Source organism: Poeciliopsis prolifica, unplaced genomic scaffold, assembly GCF_027474105.1.
Source record: "Poeciliopsis prolifica strain line A6 unplaced genomic scaffold, Auburn_PproV2 SCAFFOLD021, whole genome shotgun sequence".
Lineage (NCBI taxonomy): Eukaryota > Metazoa > Chordata > Actinopteri > Cyprinodontiformes > Poeciliidae > Poeciliopsis > Poeciliopsis prolifica.
The window spans coordinates 4,541,306-4,562,942 of NW_026562396.1; the positions used below are offsets into that span (position 1 = coordinate 4,541,306).

At 39.2% G+C, this 21,637-nt stretch overlaps 1 protein-coding gene across 4 annotated transcripts in view; it reads right to left on the reverse strand.

The window, feature by feature from the left end:
- pde8a (phosphodiesterase 8A) overlaps positions 1-21,637 on the reverse strand; it is a 54,047-nt gene that overhangs the window by 25,953 nt on the left and 6,457 nt on the right. Inside the window, exons 1-2 of one of the 4 annotated variants that reach the window (XM_055044854.1) lie at positions 18,484-18,558; positions 17,554-17,631 (exon numbers count right to left, since the gene is read on the reverse strand). The exons of 1 other annotated variant lie outside the window; for it this stretch is intronic. In XM_055044854.1, the coding sequence (XP_054900829.1) occupies positions 17,554-17,631; positions 18,484-18,510 (105 nt within the window). In that variant the 5' untranslated portion in view covers positions 18,511-18,558. Of the gene's footprint in view, positions 1-17,553; positions 17,632-17,834; positions 17,984-18,483; positions 18,559-21,637 lie in introns of those variants that run through there. 2 more of the 4 variants (XM_055044855.1, XM_055044856.1) reach the window with 2 other exon arrangements.

Consider the following 21,637-nt stretch of genomic DNA (forward strand, 5'->3'; position numbering starts at 1 on the left):
CCCTGACTTGGTGCCCACCATTTCTTAAAGTAACAGCATTCAGATTTCTTTTCACTGCACAAATGACAACAAATCAAGAAGACACACACAAATTTCTAACTGCTCTGACTTTCCCTTCATGAGAACACTTCTTCTCTGTCAGCATATGATTTGGCTTCCTTCCTCCTAAATGGAACCCGGCTCAGGGGTTAGTAACCATCGCAACCAAAGCCCCTCACGGGCCACCGTCCCTCCAGAATTCCTCGTCTCCGTAAACAATCTACACATGTGAGGGGGAGCACAGAGAGGAATTTCAGAGCGTTCCAAGGCCGTAGCAAATCGGTTCTTGCTAAATTGTAAGCCTTTAGAAAGCTCTGTGAAACAACAAAGAGGCGGGGGGGAAAGGGCGGGCAGGGAGCAGGGGTGGCGGGGCAGATTAGCCCTCGGTTGTAGCCAAATTTACGTCATCCTGACACAGGGCTGTTTGTTGAAGTTGTCTTCAAACAAGGAGTATGGAATCAGGATAGCTACAAGCTGGTGCTCAGAAATCATCTGATGATCGAACAGACTCAAGGACCTGGTCGCATGATAGCCTCATGTTTATGGAAGAGATGCTACAAGTGTTTGAAAAAATGGCAATGATGGGAATGAAATGGAACCAATGTGGAGGAAAATTCGACAGGAGAACTTGACTAGGAGGAACTGGTGTCCTTTCCAAAACGAGTGATGAATGTTTGAGTTTTGCTTCAGTGATAATGAAATAATCCAACTAATCAAGAAGTCAATTAATCCAAGAAGTCAATTATTTGAATTCCTTTCTTAGACCGGAACCCAGTTCCTCCATTATTATTATTATTATCATCATCGTCACAGTTCTGTATGTAACACTGCATTTTACATTGTCAAGAGATAAGATTATTTGGTTCTTCATTCAAGTTAAAGTTCAGCCCTGCAAAACTTTAAGTCTGTGTTTTTGGCTCTTAATTCTCTGGTCTTTGAGTTTTTGATTTGCTGCCAGCAGCACTTCCAAGCTTGTTCTGGTATTCTCTCACCAAACTCTGGGTCTGCCCCAAGGTCTTGCTACTAGTAAAACATACGTAGAATAATTTCAAAGAGAAACAATTATGATTCCGCATCATGACAGGAAGTGTTTGGTGAAGGCAGTGTGATGGGTGTGGAGCCAAGATTCATAATCATTTAAGGCAATTTTATTAAAAAGCGATATCAATATGAGATTGGCATCTTCCAAGATGCCAATAATCGAAGACTCACAGTGTCTAGCCATCTTGCAGACCTGACCTTAATCTTATTGAAAACTTAAGTTGGTGTTATCCTGGTTTTCATGCCAGACTGACCAACAGAATCACTTTCTCTGCACTGTGACCAAGCATGAGAGGAAGTACCAGACTGTTGTGGATGTGTATGGTTTGGTTCTTCAACACACTAAAGAGACACCTATCTGCTAACTGAATAAATTGTTAAATTACCAATATGTTTGGTCTCCACTAACCTCAATCATCTAGGTCAAACTGTACAAAGCAAGAATTAGCAGCGGAATACATTGTTTTGCCTTGGAAGAGAGGTTTTGACAAGACCTTCAACCCACATAAGTAAACTTATGAGGGTCCTTACAAATGTGGCATCATTTAAGATGGAACAAAAGATGTGTTTGTTTAATTTGTTACATCTGAGCAAACACAGTAAGCTTTTTCAGGAAAAGAGTGACCCCAAAGCGTTTTTTTATTGGAGAGAACCAGTTCCTTTTTCTCTCTCAATCAAGCCCAGATGAATTTGCAAACTGAATACCTTCTCTTAATAAAGACAGAATATGTTTTGAATCTGCAATGACTTATAATCCCTCTTTCCTACAAAGTTGACTATTTTGTTCAATATTACATACCTAAGTTTGTTGTACAGCGTCTACAAAACGTACTTTGACCTGACACTGTTGGCCCAGATGACAGGAAGGATGAAAACCAACTTCTAATCGGTAAAATTATGCAACAGTAATTTGAAAAAAAAAAAAAAAAAAGAACAAAAACAAACATTTAATCATTTCTGTGTCTGTTTATCTTTTTTTACGGACCAAGTTGTGGCTACCTGGAAGTGTCAGCTAAACTGGCGATCTTATGCTAATCTCTTCAGTGAACAAAAAAAAAAAAGTTCTGACCTTCTTAATTTATTCAGACTCAACAAATAACTTTCTGGTCTCAAAACACTGTATTGCAGCCAGGGAACTTTTGCAAGCAGTGCTCGCACAAAAGAATATCATGTAAAAGCTGTATGTCGGGGGAGTTGGTGGAGGACAGGACCTTGACATATTGAGTTTGGCCACAAAGCCTCCAGCTAACTTCAGCCTAGCAAGAGCAGTGCACAACACATTACTGTCTCCATGCAGGAAGACTACTCTCTTTGACTGACAAAGACACAGCCAATCCAATTGCAGCAGAGGTTGTGTAACTTGTACAGCAGGCTTGACACACAAACTCGCTCGCACAAAAACGGAGCTAAAGCACTCTGCCGTCGTCATAAGGAAACATACAGTACACACACACGCACACACACACTGCAATGAATCATTCAGTCAGGCTTTTGCTGTCCAGCATTCAACTAGAGGCAAAACCAAGCAGGGAAAGTGAGAGAGCAAGTAGGCCATGGAGGCGAGAAGCACAGACATGGTGTGGATGCCTACGTAATCCCTGTTCCATCCTCTGTTTGTGTGTGCACAGGGCCACTTGTTAATAAGCCAGCAAGTTTGAGGAGCAGCAGGAAATGCTGGCTTGTTGCATCTGAGGTCAGTGACTGACAAAAATTACTTGAAACATACAGAGGTTTATCTAATGCTGTTAAATTTTTATTTAAAAACATAATACATTGCTATATACATAAAGTCTACATTTAAATTACAACTTTAAAGCTGTTCTTTAATTTGATGTTTTTGGTTTAAAAGTATACATGCACATGAGCCTTTAAATATATGTTGGTTTAACAAGACATATTTTGGTTCTGTGCAACAAAGTGATTTTAAAACATTGCACAATGTAAATGTTGCACAAATAATACTTTCATGCTTTCAAACTTTTGATATTCAGAAATAATGGGCCAATAGAGTATGCTAAAACTAGCAGCAGAGCTGTTAAAACAAGCAGCAATCACACTCTGGCAAGGCTTCGATATATTAAAATCAAGCTTCGTACCTACAGTAAAGCAGGCATAAACTGGCAAATCTTGGCAAATGCTAGACTCACTGGAAGAATACCAAAAGGTTTGAGGCTTTAACTTTTGAAGTAAGTTGCTGTGACCTACTCTGACTTGGGTGGATGTTAGATATATCTCAGTTGCTTCTGAATACAGGGGAATAGTTAATTTTTTTGAACAATTAACAAAGGAAAACAGTTTTTTTGTTCTTTTGATAGCAGAAAAGATAGAGAAAAATTCTGTTTCTCAAAAAAAAAAGTATTGTACATAGAGAAGAAAAAAAAAGCTTATTTAACATGGATTACTGAAAAGTATATTTTGCTACCATGCAGCAAAATCAGTCTGGAGTCCTTTTGCTGTTAATAAATCAATGCATTGAGGCATGGCATTAGTAGATGGCAGCACTGAATTCAGGCTTGATTAAACACAAACATATATATATACCTAAAATTTCTTCCAAAAGTAAGTAATTCTATAATTTAAATTGAATAGTTTCCTAGCATCATGTCGGTTTTTGAGAACAGTGGAAAAGTTTTCATTGGGGTTCATATTGGAGCCATTCTAGAGGCTAAATGTCCACCTGTTTATTTATTCCAAAGTCAGATTTATGTCTGTTTTGGGACCTTACTCCTGGTGGAAGACTTAATTGAATCCAAGCTCCAAGCCTCTTAACTCAGTCATCTTCACAAAAACGAACATGAATAAAGGACGTTCAAGGACAAACCATGATCAACAAATTTTGAATAAGAAACAACCGGAAGACCGTTAATAATAAATTGGTCTTCCATTTCACTAAAAGAAAAGCCCCTGGCAGAATGTTTGGGGGAATCTAGGAAAGGCTTTCAATTTTAGGAGCATTTCATCACATGTCAAGCATGGCTGTCGTAACATCGTGCTGCAGGCCTGTTTCACTCCAAAGGGGAACTAGCAAATTCTACAAAGGGGATCACACAATGAGGGAAGACTATCCCCAAAATCCGTCACATTTGGTTGTTCATTCACCAAAATGAACAACCAGACAGCTGTTCATTTTGAAACAGTGAAATAGTTGGGTTTTCAAACAGGACAATGATCCCAAACACACGCCATAAGTGGTTTTGTAATGGATAAAGTGGGTTAAAAGTGAGCCTTTGGAATGGCTCTGACCTCAGACATATTAAAAATGCATGGGTACACTTTAAAGCTGTCTGTTCCAAGAAACTAACCAGTTCAAATGGGGCTCACCAATTTGGTCTGGAGGAGCTGTTAAAAAATGTGTTTGCTATAGGATATTTATTAAAATACTAGTGAGGATTTACACATGAACGTACTTAGCATAAAAAAAGGACATTTGTGTTTGGTTAATAATTGCATTGCTCTAACAATGGTCATAGCAAGAAATCTTGTACTGCTGGAAAGCTTCTTCTTAAATGTCCCAATAGGTGGGGCCACTTTTATAAGGAAAAGGCAATTGTGGGTTAAGCAGCAGAGTTAAGATTGTAGGTTGTGCCCAAAAAGAACCCTGTCAAATCTTCTCTACCAACACCAAACAGCCTACTCTGCTGTTAACTCTTCCTTATGGCTGTTTGCTTAGATTGATGAACAAACAAGGCATTTGACAATTTAGGCATTGACCTATTGAACAAATAGAGGCCCTACTGTCATACAAGAGCCATATTCAACCACAACAGCTTGGAACCTTGTCCTTCAGCTGGTTACCAGTTGGTCACACTTCTTCCACCAAAAGCTGTGGACCAACATACTCTGCTTTGCTTCGCCCACAAATCCATTTCCTTACAAATGCAGAACCAATTAAAATGGAAATAAGTTTTACAACAGTAGAAAAACTTTTTGCAAAGAAGCACCGTTTCAAAAAACTATGGACGATGACCACGTATAAGTGTCCTTACTTAGGTAAACTAATAGTGACCGGGTTTCCATCGTTTCTGCCACAATTGTTCCAACAAAGAAAACTCACAAAGCTTTACTGTCTCGTAATCATTCAGCGAGGTTCACTGAACCCTTCGTGTCATGAGGCATTACGGTTTCCTTGCTTCTTCGGACCGCTCTGCCTGTTTTGGAGCAGGTACAGTAGAGTGATTCCGCAGCAATCAGAAGAGTCTTCAGTCTCCTGCTGCCCTCATTCAACACATCTAATGTATTTACTTAGTGAAGTTGCCTCTGACCCTATATCCTGCTCCCCATGTATCCGGCCCTATACATCTCCTCCTCCTGCTGCTCTCCTCCAGCCTGTCAGCTCCTCGGTCTCGTGCTTCTAGACCCACATACACACACCAGGCTACACCACACACAGTGGGAGAGCGGCTTTCCACTAAAGTGAAAAACAGGAAATTGGATGACATTGTTCGGTGCGCCGACGTCAGCAGTGAGAGATAGAAAGAGTAAACAGCTTCCTCCACCCAAGTGCTGGGATGCGGATGCAGGGAATCTTGGGATGCCTGCGACGCAAGAGCACGCAGTTCCTACGAACTGCGTGCTCTTTATGTTTTCTGACAATCTCCGGATCCCACCCTGTGACGCAGCTTTTCTCCGGATCTCACACCCCTCTTTGGGTTCGGGACCGAGTCCTCCTTTCAAACTTCAACACATGGGGATATCAAGAACACCTTAAGCTCAGGATACACAGCGCAAGGTGATTTTCTCGTCATGCAAAGCGCGTCTCTGCCAGCTAGAATCAGGGGTAGCTTGCATGTGTGTTTGGCCTCTTTGTGTGGTGTGCTTTACGGGCTAAAAATGTGAATCAAATGGAGATGAATCAATGTTCTTGATTAGTTCTGATTAAGGCCAGCAGTCCCAGCCGCAGGTGTGGATGCACACTGTGTCCCAGACAGGCAGGCAGACAGTGGCTCTCACACACACTGAGCTAAGTGATGAGCTAAATGGCACCGAGCAACGCATCGGCCCCGTCACACGCTGAGCCACTCAGATATCACTGCGAGCTTCCCATGCTGTGTGTGTTACCTCAAAGGGAATAATTCACTTTCATGCCACTCGAATTTGCTGCCCACAGCTCTGTGGTGAACTTTACAAGCACACAAAAAGTGAAATGGGAAGTGTTTTGAATGATGATCTTAGTGTGGCTGAAGTCAAAACAGTCTCATAAAGTATTGTTTTTATTCTGCTATTAAACGCATTGGATTTAGTGAATGGGTGGGACTTTTAGGGGAAAGGTTTCACACACTCCAATCTCAGAGTAGAAGAGATCCAGGTTTTTCTTCAACTATCCCAAATTAACTTAAAATCATGCTACAATCATTATTAAAAGGTGTCACTAAATTACCATCCCCCCCTTACAAATATGGATAAAATAATCGTCATGAAACATTCAAGAGCAAAAAAATATATAAAAATATAGATTTAACAAAGACAACTCAGTTAAACAACTTAATAATAAATGAGAAAATATATATTTTACAAAGCACTTTTACTTTGTCTTTCTTTACTGTGCATCAGCTTACACAATTTACTGTAAGGAAACCGGTGGGCAACACAGAGTCATCCATATAAAGATACAGCCAAATTGGAAAAATGTATACATACGTTTGGCCAAAATTAATAAATATGTACAAAATACATTAAAGTGCAGGATTTGAGGGTTGTTTTTTTCCCACCATAACTACATGTGTCTTAACATTCATGTTTTTTCTTTTTGATTTTTAGATCTCTGGTCATACATTAGTTTTTTGTTTTAAAACAATTTAGATAAGCTAAAAAAGAATTAACATAAGAAGCAATGAAATAGTTAGAAATTGTGTTTTTTATCTTAGACATTAACTTGAATACAAATATCTTCTCTGTAGAAATTGCTTTGATCTTCTACGTTTAATATTCGCACAAGCTGTTGTACGAAAACAAGTCTAAAATGTTCATTAGAATTAAATCTAGACACCAATGACTGCAGATAATACATAGCATGGAAAAGAATATTCTTCCACTTAAACATTTTGACATGGAAAATATGCAACAATGCTTGTAACAGATCTTTGAACTTCAAATGGAAATGATCTAAAGTGTGCCAGAACTAAGAGGCTTCAATCTCCGTTACATTTTCAGTGAAAGTAAAATTTACAATTAAAAGTAAATGCAATTGTCTGCTGCAGTTTTGCTGAATAACAAAACTGCAGCAGACCAATAAAAGAGAAAAAAATAAGTACAAGATCATGGACAGGTAAGCTTCATGATGATTTGGGACGGTGAGGCATTAAAATCAATTCACGTCTTTAAAATGAAACTAAGTGAAAGCAGAAGCCCACCCTTGGACAAATTAGATTGCATCTTTTTTGGAAGTTTAGAATATGCAACCAAAACAAATCCAAATACTTATGATGTAAACAATAATGTCTAACTTCATTCGAATTATAAAAGCAGTGAAGAAAAAAAAAATCAACTTCACTGCTGACTTTCTTATAAAAATATCACCTTCTATCCACTTAGATCCAACTGATTTCCAGTGCAAAGTCACAAACGTGCATATTCAGTCAAAATAAAAATGAAACAAAATCAAAGAAGTTGTTATTTTTGCTGTTTCACTGCAAGGAAGAATATTTCCAAGCATGTGTATTCTGACTCTGCCCAAATGTCTCATCCGTAGTGACCCATCCCACAATCAGCCACGCAGAAGACTTTAGTTGAGTCACTGGCACGGCTGAGGGAAACTAGGCCACTGCAGATCTGTTTGTCCCAGAACATCCCTACGTGCTTTCTCTGTATCTCAATCGTGCTCTCTCTCCTGATGCCTGACAGAATACACTACAGAGGAAACACCAGGCCTCCTGGATTCAACACTACAATGTGGAATGGACTAAGATCTGGAAGCAAACCTAACTTCAGAGGTGAAGAAAAATGTACATTCATCAGACTGAGCGTTATGTTGCAATACTCCACCAGTACCAGGTGCATCCACTACTTGACGCAACAAAAGCAAGGTCACTAGTAGAGGACAGCAGCCCCTGTTTCAGACCTCCAGGGGCCTGGAGGTTTTAGATGGGATGTTTTGGTTGTTTCTTTTCCTCAGTTGCATGTTTGGACTGACCGAAAAGGGAACAGCCATTTTTGAAATTCCAACTTTTTCAGGACTGGTTGGTGGTATGTATTTTCATTTAGAAAAACAACTAAAATTTGATTGTTCAGATCGTCAAAAATTTTACATTTTATATTGATGCAAACAGAATAAAGACAAGGTAAAGAGTACAATTCATTCATTAATACGGAGAGATGGCTTAATGTCATACTCAAAGCATATGGCCTGATTTAATTCTGTTCCAAACTCTTGTATTCTCCTAATTTATGAGTCACATCACAACAATACATCGTCTCAAGGGTTTCGCTCAAATATATCAAAACATCAGCAGCCGCTGATTTAAAGTAAATACATACTCTCCCTTGAGGACAATGGTTGGAATGTGTTTCTTTTAAGGAAACGTCATGCTTCATAAGAACTCGGGGGCAGAAAACCTGAGAAGTCCTCATCTGTTGTTCACACCTGCAGTTGAGTATCGCAGAAGAAAACAGTTCAAAGCAGATATGTCAAGACCAGAACTAAGGCAAAGGTCCTAAGTTATGAGTTACTTAAAAGGGTGACATGTAAGCTTGGCCATGAAATAACTGCCACCATACCAGCTTTATTTGTATGGCACAAAATTTTCCTTAGAAAATTCTTCCAAGTAAATTTTGTACATAAATGCAATTTTCAGATTGGTTTGTTCGACTTGTTACTGGCCAGTTGGAAACTCAGAAATAACATCTTTTTTTTATTGAATTGAAAGCAAAGGGCTAGCAGGCCATGCTAACTCCAAGCACCATGGATCTATTTTTTCTAAACAGAGGGAGATGTGGATCGGTGTTGCACGAGCAAAATTTAGATATTGTGAAATGGTGTGCTTTTGATATTTTGAGTTGAGAAAAAAAACGTTAGAAGACTAAAATCTTTTAAAGGGAAGTATCCTCTAATTATTTTCCATTTTGTGACTAGATATATGACACTGTCCCACACCTTGAGAGTATTTTATTGTAGGATCTTTCAAATCATGCAGAAAGAGACAGCTCTGCAACCTGATCAGGTTTTGTGGAAAATCCCAGTTTTATTTTACTGTAAACATTGCTTGGTGAGGACAGTTCAATTTTTTAATTCATCCAGAACATATGAAAACATTTTGAATGTTTCTCCAAGAAAACCAGGCTATAATCGGTGACAGCAGGCCAGAAGTCAGCTTGGTGGATCTGCAAAATCATCTCAAAAATATTTCAAAAATTCTGATTCAATCGCTTTCTTTAAATGTTGTTTGCTTCACGTTTTATGACATTTTAAAGTCTCCCTTACTCAACTTATCTAGAACACAAAGTATTCAGATTGTGCAGTCGTGCACATACTTTTCATCATGCAGCACAAGCAGAAAACGCACTGATCCTTATTCCAATGGCAGACAAACCTGTCCGACCTGACGAGCAGAAAACATTGCATGTGCACACACACCCACGCACGCACACACACCCACGCACGCACACATGCATGCACGCACACACACAAACAGAAAGGCCACAGGAGACTGAACTTGTCCTGGAAATCGGTCCCAAATGATGTCCATGGTTTAAAAATACAGAATTTTCAAAAAAAAAAAAAAAAGGCTGTTCCCCCGTCCTTGGTGACCTGTCCCAATTTCTCACTGGTTTTTATTTGATTGAGAGCTGCACACTAAATATAATAGAACCTTTTGGGGAGTTGTTTGTTTATTTTTTTACATTTAGTCACAGTTACAGAACAAAAAATTCCAACACCTGAGGTCAAAAACAACAATCCTTTCAATGAAAAAAAAAAGAAAGAAAGAAAATAAAATCTTTCAGTACTGGCTGGAAGAAAGTTTCGACATATTTGTCGCTACTTTAATGTCTCAAAAGAATTCCATTTGGACCGCCCATTCTTATGAGGATTTGAATCATTCAAATCACGACTACATGTGTTTCAGCTGAGTTTTCCCTGAGCAGATAATGCCCCATTGTTCTGCCTGCAAACATGCATGTCCAACGTGACGCATTTGTGTGTCTGATTGTCACCAAAGAAAGTAGGTGGAATTTCTCCAGGTCACGTGACGAGCCTGGATAACAAAGATGTTCAACATACGGCTGTCTACTCTTAAAGTGTGAGATTTGGGTTTTTAAGTTTTTTTTATTATTATTTATCTGAGACAGATTAGTTTGTATTTGAATCAAAACTGTGTTTTTGTCTCTCTAGGACATTTCTATCATAATTCGTCAGCATTTCCTGTGTTCACATGCTTAAACTGCTGGAGCATCCGAGAGCGCCAGCTGTTTGCAAAACAGCCGATTACACACTTGAGTGGCAGCTGGCTGCTAAGTTTTACGTGTAGTCGTTTTTACAACTAACCTTCCAGCTGAAACGGTTCAAAACAATGCGAGCTTGATGCCGAGGGTCAGCTGAGCGGTTGTTCCCTGCCGAGCGGTCGTCACTATTTCATTGGTGGTGGCTGACGTCGGCTGCGGTAAGCCTTGTGTGTGTCACTCACCAACACTCACGCTCTGTGTTGGCCTGTTGTGTGTGGAATTCACTCTGCCAGTCTTACAACACTGAATCTGTGTGTACAGATTTAGGTTTATAAGTGTGTAAAGTTTTGCTGCCTTTTCCTTTCTATTCATTATTGCAGATATCTAGAGATCTCTCCAACACCGTAAGAAGCTACCATGCTTGCCATAAACAGGGATTTTGCTGCACTGCTGGTGAACTGGAATTACCACCACCACTGAGAATAATCCATTAAAATGCAGTTACCAGTAAGGGCCTCAGCCCGACAGCCAGCACCGATAAAGTCCACCAACAGGTCCCGAGGAGCCGAGAGCCCAGGCCAAGTTGGGTGACAGCATGAAGAAAGCTTGGCCTTGAGGGAAGGCCTCGAAGTTCACAGACAACCAGTTCACATTTCAAATCAATTTGCTTCACTTAATGGTTTGCACTCTATACAGGCAATGTAGTCAGAGGGATATTTGGGTTATGCATCAATGTCAGAGCAACATGGAGCCCAAAAGGGAGCCTAGGTAACTGACCACTGCAGGTGTGGGCATCTATGCTTATACTTTTTGTGCGTCTACATCAAAATGTAAGTTAGAGCTAATGGCAGCAGGATTATTGACCCTAAAAAGTCTCTATAAGTTTTATTTTCCTCCCATTTACGCAGTATTTTGAAATAAATACGTGGCTCACCGATCAAGTGTTTGCCTGGGACACTTTTGGACAACGGTATGAACTGAATGGGATTCATTTGAACTGAATATGATTTGGACATGTTTGTCTTGTAAAGTGTTTTGAGATTAATTTAATTTTTAGATTTTAATTTTCCTGGAAATTTCTCAATTTTTCAACCGTTTAGTCTTTCAAATTTGTCTCAGCTTGTCCGTTTGACTGGCTAACACATGGTTGTGCCTGAAAGGCCAGATCAAAGGTAGGTCAACGTATTAAAGGGCAGGTAGAGGTCACACCGTCAATCCATTTGTGCTTAATGAACAACGAATTCAAACAGATTGTCTCAGAGCAATTTCTGTGAATAGCCTCTTGACCAAGGATTCTCACACATTTAGAGGTTGTGGGAGACATAGAAACAATTGTCACAAATTTGCTTGAAACCAGCATTTATCCAGGGTAGCATATTTATAGAAGTAATGCCTGTTGATGCATATTCAACACATTCCAAAAATCGTCAAAAAAAAAAAAATAAAATCTAAAAAATGTATACAATGGAGTATCAATGAGATGGAAGCTCAAAATGTAAAGATAGTTTGTATGTTTCATTAAGCATATATATATTTAAAATACCATCTACTAATGTAGAATATGTGGATTAGCAAAAACTATTTGTTTTTCTACATAGCCGTAAATAAATTATGGAATAAGCTATATTACAAGAGTCACTTGAAATGTTTCCACCACTAGGTATGTGTGGGAAAACAGTATCTTTGTTCTCCCTGGGGAAGACTGCACAATTAGCAATTAGCAAAATAATAATTATACCCTTTACACTCACAAAACCTCAAAAATTTTAATTCAGTTTCTAAATACCTATGCATGAAACTTTACTCTGCAATGTTATCTCTATTTTTTTAAATGTACCTTTTCCCTTATTTTGTAGATTTTAGCCTAAATGTTTCACACAATGCAGGCAAAATACAGAAGTGTATTTAAAAGAATCATGGAGAATAAACTGAATGTAAAGAGAGTAAAACTGATGGTGGAGACGCTTCTCATTCCAGCCCCCACCAATCAGTCTAAATTAATCAGACACAAGGGATAGATCTCAAAGAAAGCAGAGCACTTTCACCTTCAAGGTATTTTTGTCCTTATCCAGATTACACAGAAATCCCCATAAGACCCAGACAATCCTAAGCTATCTAGGGCAACCCCATACCAAAACTCTGCTCCTTCCTTCACTGCAGTTCTCTCCTTCAGCTGTTTCACTTTCACTTTTATTCGCACTTCTTTTCACTTTGACTTAGGCCTTCATTTGATAAGAACAAACCAAAGGAAAACCTTTCCCAGTGTCCAGATTCCCTGATATTGTTCCAGATCTTCCTGTCTCTCCCACCAGTGCGTCACTTACACAGAGAGCCACATTCACATAAATCTGGTGTGGGTTTCTTTCAAGGCACTTCCTCCATTAAATCCATCCAGGTAAGGTCAAAGGCCACTCAAGCAAAGGGACAAGCTAAAGAAGGCAGTGAAATCTAAGTGGAGCGACGCTTGTTCCAGTGACATGACAGTAATCTTAACCTTCAGTTGCGGTCAACTCCTCCTTCTCGAGTATGTCAAGGAAAGAGGAGACCATGCAGGACAAAAAAAAAAAAAGGTTAACAAATCTGCTGTTCTTAGAGGAAAAGTTATGTAAACAAAGCAACTTCAACGCCGTTCCGCCAAACAGGACCAGAATACGTGACCATCCGACTCGCTGCGACTCTGCCGTGGATCTGCGTTCTGGCCACAACTCATTTGTTTTTATCAAATATCACAAGTGGATCTTCTGTCGGGGGGGTGGGTGCTTTAGATAATCAACAGACCCCCACCCGCCTGCCCCTCCCAGCTAAAACAGGAGCACTGATGTCACTGTTGCAAGAGGGATTAGTGAGGGACAGGAGCTGCAGCTTGGCACACCAACCATACTTGATACACACACTCAGACAAATGCAAGTCTGAGTGTGACTGCACGGCAGAGTTGGCTCAGTAACTTTGTGCATACACAAACCCACATGACCATGAAGCTTTAAAAAAGATTCTATTTTCCAATAAAAATATTTAGATTTTTTTATGAAACCAAATGATCACCCAGTCCAATTTAAACACAACTCAACTTCAATACAATTAATGGAGGCGTTATTGGAAAAGCTAAATAATGAAATTGAAAGGAGTTCTTTCTGGATACATGTATTCAGTTATCTATTACATAGTTTGGAGGAATAAAATGTCTGTTTTAGGATTTTATATCCCTGTTTTGTTTGAGCTTGTAACAAAGTAAAACAAATTTGATTGAAATCTGATTAAAAACAAACTGGTTTATATTAAAACGCTGAATACGGAGATGGTAATGTCAGTTGTGATGAAACTACATTTTCCTTTCCCCTCTTTTTTTCCCACCAGTATTACCTTGTCTAAGCTTCTACTTCTGAAACACCAACTGTAGTTTCCAAAAGCATGTTAGAGGCCATCCAAATGGCCAAATATAAGACAGACATGATAAGTGTGAACTAATTACACTTCAAGTACCATGAGGGCGACCCTTTTCAGAAAATCCATACATACTATTTGAGAGAAATACAAAAAAGACTGTCACAATGTGAACGGCAAGCCATATTGATGAACAAATATTTGTTAATCTTCACTTCATGTTTATTGCTAAGAGGGGATGTCAAGATTTACAACGTTGCCTGATGTTTTATATTTGTTTTGCATGTGCAATGCTTCCTCATTCAGGTTGTAATTCACACTGCATCACCTTCTCTGAATTCCAGATAAATCAACTTTTGACAACTGATAATCTCTACACGCCCCGGGCCTATTTCTGGAGTCCAAATTAATCGTTTCATGAGCCGTAAAACGAAAATAAAAATCTAAATCTTACACTGCCTGTGGTTTATAATACTTTGATTAAGACGCCGGAGCCAAAGCAGAACTTTCTACGGTCAGAACGAGTAGCGTTACCAAGTGCGCCGTCAATCTTTCTCAAAGTTTCTTAAACAAGCCAAATCAAAAGTTAACAAAGCCAAGCGTAGATCCTCTGGTCACACAAATAGCACGGCTTATTAACTAGATACCAGCCTCTCAAGTCTGAAGATGGCAATACTTGCCTGAAGGATACATTTTGAACTTCTTCACATTTAGTTATGTTAAAGCGCAAACCGTAATGCTGAGCAGTTATTGGAATTTTACATTACAGACCAACACTAAATCCATCCATCCATCCATCCATCCATCCATCCATCCATCCCACCCACTATACCGTTTATCCTTGCAAGGTTGCAGAGAGGCCAGTGACTATCTCAATCAGGAGCACACACCAGTCAAACCAAAAATCATGTTTATGGACTGGGAGGAAAAGTGTGGCATAAGTATCAAGTTGACTGGAGTCAACAGCTTGCAGAATCAATGTTCCCTGCAATTAAATGACTTGGGGATCTGTGGTAACCAGTATTGCCGACAGGTTTATTTTTTGCAGTCTCCTTAACCACGCAGGCGCAGTTGGATTAGGTGTCAATTGTTAGTGAACAGCAGTTTCTAAGTTGTATCAGAAATTTGCAATTGAATTTAGGTCTGGACTTTGACTGGGCCATTATAAGACAATGCTAGTTGTGTGTTATTTTTAAAAATGGTTTTCTTTTTGCCGCGCTTCAAAAAGAAAACGGCAGCTTTGCAGAGCACATGACTGATGCTTGTCCTGTCAATCTCGAACCGGCGCTTTGGACCTCTGCAGTCCGTCAGAGTTACCATGGCTACTTCTCTGATTAACGCTCCCGTTGCTCAGTCGGTCAGTTCAGGCAGACGGCCAAGTCTTGGTAAGTTTACAGTTGAGCCATGCTATTTTCAAAGTGAGATGATGGGCTAAATGAAGTTAGAATCATGTATCATTTTCAATAAATAATTATATAATAATTAAATAATTATACATCATTTCATGTTGGGCTATCACATCAACTGAAACAAAAACTTTAAGATTTTTAGTGTGGAAAAGTTCAAGGTGTGTGAAGCCAAGTAATGTAAAAAAAGAAAAAAATAATAATATGATGCATTAAAAACAAATTTACTTTAGCTCTTCCGACAGTGAGTAAATCTGCTGAAGTTATTTGCTTACAGTCAGAGCATCATTACAATTGTGTCCTCACTGCTACCTTAACATTTAATCAAATACACATAACGATAAAGTCTGCCATACGAGAAATTGTCCCAAGAGTTATTGCTATAAACAATAATATTGTTCTTTTGAGGCCATTTTAAAGTATTATAAAGGTGAGAACACACTCTCAAAAATCAATAACTTTAAATTCTGATGAATGTTGAACACTGGAACTGGAAGACATTTAAATATCAAAACTAAATAAAAGAACAAGACCAAGAACCACACTGACAACTTTTGACATCTAGTTTTCCTTAGAGAGAGAAAAGAGAAAAACTATGAATCATTCTACTGCAAATTACTGAGCTTGTTTTAATTATGCAATTAATTGATTTACTGATTGCTTATTGCCTGGACACAATACAAGGTCTAAATAATTACAAATATAAAACAGCTTTTGGGGGGGGGTAAAAACTCAAAACGGATGCAAAGATCCTTCAATTCATGTTTTGTTTCTTTGAATGTATTTATTTAGAAGAGAAACGACGGGACACAGCTGCGGTTGTGGGAACGTAATTGCCAACAGATGTCGATAAATCTGAACAAAGGTGAGGAAAATATGCAAAGATATATTTCATATGGCTACAAGCAGCTTTACTGGCTGAACTGCATACAGTCCAAATGAGTGACCTGTGAGGAATGTAATCCGTCTGGTGCAACAGGTGCTTCTCATAGTCAGGCAGGAATGCTTCAGACTTCAACACTGTAACAAACGCATAAAAGCAGTCTTCTGTCTTTCATTGCATCTCCCTTCCATGTCATCATTCTTAATGGGGCATGTAGTCGTCTCTTAGTTTCCACTAAAATGTTTGCTGCTCGCCTGGATCGCCCTTCCAACAGACTTTCTCGATCAAGTTACGGGGATGTGTTATGCTTTGGACATGTCTTCTGGCATATCTGTTTGGATATTGTGGTGAAATGTGCTGGGTAACTACAGTTCTGTTTACGGTCAAGAATCTCAATGCTGTTTTAGTTACGCGCTTAACTGAAGCAGGAGTCAAAACGAACAAGTCGGAAAATGTGAGAAAGAAGACAAACTTGTTTTGAAAGAAGAGAAACTGGTCTGAACGCACTTATTGTTTAGCTACGAGGCCAAAACCTGATCTGAGGTGTGAGTGAAAACGTTTGTTCTTTCTACAATAAAATTTATGACCTTAAGTGTATGAAGAACATTGCTTTGTATGATTCTTACGAGCGCTGCATAAATGAAAAGCACTAACAATGAGTTATTGTATGCGAAGCGGATGATGTTGGAGCCAATCAGCTGCTGTCTGTTCTCAAAAACTAAGCGAGGAGCCCATTTGCTCAGAAATGCGGAATACCATCACTGGAATTTATTATGTGAATTCAATCCAATAGATGTGGATTTTCTTCAAATATTCAAGTGGATTTCACTCTGTTTTTAGTAGCATCTACATGAAAGAGAAGTAAAAGGAAGCTAATATTGGTAGCAGAGGTGCCTGCTTATCAGTTGTACAGTTTTTACAGGTGAAGTCCTAGTTATTAAAATTTCTTTAGATTTGAAGAGAGAAAGAAAAACCCTACACTGAATGCTGAAGAGTAGGTTTAATTTTTTTTTTTTTTTGCTGATCAAATTGTTTTTGTAATTGTTTCAAGCCTCAACAGCAAAAAAACAACAACCAAACAAAAAACACAACAGACTTAATGCAGTCAAAAACAATGCCTGACATGAATGTATTCAGGTTTTTTAAGCATATTTTAGCTATTTCACTGAGAAAATAATGGCACTTTTTTTTTTATTTTGTTGTCCATACGACAATGGCAATTCTATTATATTTATTTTGATATCGTTTCTTTTTAACAGTATTAAAACTCAAGGGCAAATAATGTATTGGTTTTAAAAAACCCAAACTAATTCTTTAAGCAACTTAAGTGAGTATTGTCACTATATTTAGACCATACCACCTGCCATCAGGTACTTGGAGGCTAGTCTAACCCTATCCCAGCAATAGACTTCCAGACTTACACTCACCTTTCCAGATGTGGTTTCTGGACTCTCCTCTACTTCCTTTTGTGCTGACTCCCTCTTTGATTTCTTCTCTCCTGACTCCTACAGGTCAGTAGGGATGGTCAAGTCGTTATTGTTATTATTAACACAGAAAGCCCAATCGCATCTCTGATCTAGAAACTGTAAACATTTGAACAAGAAACATTTTTTCTTTCGTAATATTCATCTCTTTATTTTCAATCTATTCGCGTGACATGTTCTTTAAATTATGTTTTGTCGTTCGTTTTAATGCCTCGTATTCCTACCTCACAGACACTGTTCAGCCCATCGTCCCTCCTACGTCTGTATCTTTACAAGAGTTTTCGCTTCCAAAGACGCGTTAGTGTTTTTAATGGGGTGGCCATTAAAAACGTCGCCACGAAGGGCAGCTCAATTCGGCTGCGTCACGTCGGTCACTAGGCAACCGAAACCACGCGGCACCGGTCCGTGTCGGCCCGTGGACCCTTCCTACGTCCCGCCACGACAATTTTGTCGGCTTTAATATTCAATGCGTTTTGGGGGGTTTTCCATCGTCTATTGACCATATACCAAATACGGAACAAATACCACCTGTTCTACACTGAACGCAACATTTAACTGCCAAATGAAAGAAGGGCGAATCCATATTGAACAGGATGGGGAGGGGGGGAACCCTGAAATGAGCTCAGGTCCCGTTTCAGGGTGTGGAAGCACGCATGTGCACAGTGGGGGGCGGGGGGAGGGAAATACATGAAGTAGCAGTTGGCGAAGTAGCAAGAATCTTTTAGAGCGGGAACTAACTTTCTCTCGGACGGAGAGTGTAAACTTTTATTTGTCAAACCGGGAACTGGCTCGTTTACGACACGGGCCTTTATGCCGTTTGCTGGGGACTGAAACTAACGTATTGTTGCGCCAGCAGTGATGATTAATACTTACTTTCTTGAAAATCTTTCGAATATCCATTGTTCAGAAAAAATTCTCCTGACCTGCTTCACTGTTGCCAAGTCCTCACCAAGGCAAGTAGCTTATTGGTTAAAGTTGCTAGATGACGTCATTGTCTAATTTGCATATTTGGTTTTGTGCGATTTGGATAGAAGAAGGGAATACTTTGCCTGAAATACACAAATCAGCTTTGTTGGTTTTCTTATTTAACCAAAATACAAGAGGAGGTGAATTGGCGACTGAGCTTGTGCGAATCAAATACAGGGACTTATTTTAATGTAAAATGAGAAAAATCCCCAAACATTAGGCAACATTAAAATATTCTACATCTATCAGCTGTTTATATATATGTATATATGTACACTGAAAGAAATCAAATATTTTTAGTCAGTCCAGTGACTCCAAGAAAATCCAAAAAGTTCCATTGTGACGATTATCTTACGATGATGTTGATCTGACAATGCTTAAACACAGGACTCCCTCCCTGATTCAAACTGTCTTAGGGTTCTTTAGTAGCCGTACACTGTGTAACCTGTTTGGTTTTAATGCTGTGGCTGATCCTGTGAGCTCGATCAGATAGTGCTGGTACAAAGTAAACACTTTGAGTGTCTTGTTTTGGAAGAATACCATTTCAGTAATCTCATGAATCTATCACATGCTGACCTTATGATACTAAATTCTTAACCTGGAGGGGGGAGCAGAAGCTTTGAATGAGGCAATATTTGTTAAGACCCGTTCAGGAAACAATGGGAGGGTCTGTTTTGTAAGTACATTCAACTAGTTGGTACCCAACAAGCGAACATGGGCTTTGAGATAAAGAGACCCACTTTATCTAGACTCAGGGTGACAAAAGGCACTTATGTTATACGAAGACGACTCGCTCCGTCAATGGAGACAGCCTATCGAGTAGACCGGGCTCTGGGAAAGAAAATGTATTAATGCTAGCGTGAAACATTCAACTGTGAACTCTTGGACGTCTCATGTACAAACAAGCAAGATAAGCTCCTTTACATCAATCAGTGGAGTGTGGGCACTCCCAGGGCCCCATCTTGCTTCCTCTCAACTCCTTCTGCTCATGTGCCAGTGGAGATAGATGACATGGCAGAAAAAATTACCCCTTTTCCGCCCCACTTATTGCCCTTGCAGTCACTCTAAAGGAGAAAGAAAATACAGAGACACTTGTTCAAATGAAGCCAGTTACAATGGACATGTTTTCAAAAGACATGTTTACTCAAGCAATTTGCAGAGTTTATTTTCATAACAGTGAAGTGAAAGTTGGCCATATCCTTGTAAAATGAATCCATCATGTCTTAGAACGATAAAATAAAATTACGATAAAAATGGTTTTACTGCAACCAGCACTATTATACAACTCTCATCATATGAAGTTGTATAACATGAAGTCAGTTATTATGGTACCACAGGACTACTGTTGAGTCCTTCTTTGCAGCCGATTTAAATAAATGGCTAAGTGTGGACATTTGCAATTTTTGAAAAATAATCAGAATTGCTCACACCGGAGCAGCTGCACATATGGTCAGCAACAGGTGAACTTTATCAACATAAATTGCTTTTGAAGGCCGGGGACCATTTTATTTATCAAAACACTGGCAGACTACATAATGTTTCAGTGTATTTCTATCCTCTACTTCATCCAAAATCAGGTTGCAGGTTTAACAGGATCAGGAGGAAAACCAGGCAAACCAACAAATTCTTATCCCAAGATAAGCACATTAATGGGGAGCCCCCCATCAATGTGCTTGATGGGGCTAGAAGGGATATATGACCTCTCCAGTGTGTTCTGGTTCTGCCCTAAAGTCCCCTCCAAATGAAACATGCCCAGCTGGAACACTGGCAGAACGTTAGTTCAGCTCTTTCTTCACAATAACAGACCTCAGCAGTGCTCATATTTCTGCAGAGGAGGTCCCAATCTGTCTGTCCACTTCGTCCAACTATCATCCGAGAACATGACAAGAAGAGATTTTAACTACAGGGAGTAGTCTACCTTTCTGCAGTTAAGACCCATGGTCTCAGAGTTAAAGGGTCTGACTTTCATCCCAGCCACTGCACAGTTAGGTGTGCATGCTGAAAGATATGGCCTGGTGAAACTAATGGAACCATATTATCTGCAAAAAAAAAACAAAAACGCAACTATCTGGCTTTGAAGTTCCTAAGTCAGATTCCTTCTTCTCCATAACTAAACCTTAAACACCACAAAACGGATCTGAGAAAAGGATCGGTAAACTCCAATCTCAGCTGAGATGAGAACACCAAATACCAGGGTTTCCCCCCAGCCGACTATAAGCCTGACAGGCCACCAAGCTTTATTTAAGCCTCCTCAAGATCCATGAAACACCAGTCAACAAAAGTCCAACGATCCCCTCAACGATCAGGAAGATAAAGATCTGGTGCCGAACCAACAGACCCACACTGCCCCACCTGAACTCCACATCTGACCAGATTTTTAATCAAGCATTTACAAGGGTTTAGAGATTAGAATGGGGAAATTTTTAAAATAACAAAAGACAAAAATAAATGTAGATTTTGAGAAGATGAAACTAAAGAACCAATAATACTTCACTTTTGAATGTTCACAAATATTTTTTGTGAGTCAGCGTAACACCAAAATAGAACATGAATGAGTAACTGCAATTTCTCAGTGACCGTAAATGTAGCATGCTTTTAAAACTGAATGAATGTGTAAAATAATATAGAGGCTACATTTTTCTATAAGCAGCTTGAAAAGTAATGTACAAACCTGCTGCAAATCTGGATCACTTTTTGAACATAAAATTATTAACCTTACTTGGCACCAGGTCACATGCCAGTGTGGTAATAGCTTTTTTTTAAGAATATGCCACATTCAACAGAAAATCTAGACAGGTGCTGATAAATAAAGACAACGTCCAGCTACTTTACAGCCAACCAGTTAAGCTTTTTTCCTATTATTATTTCATGTATTTAACCTTTTAGAAATCGGTCCAAGTAGGACTGGAAACGCCAGCGGCGGAAGAGTACCAGGCGTTAGTGCCATAAAAAAAACTTGATGCATACTTCATACTGGTGAGATCTTCAATAAACAGAGGAGCACAGCTCATCATTTGACCCATTCAGCAACTGCAAAAACAAGATCTGCGAAGAAAGTTGA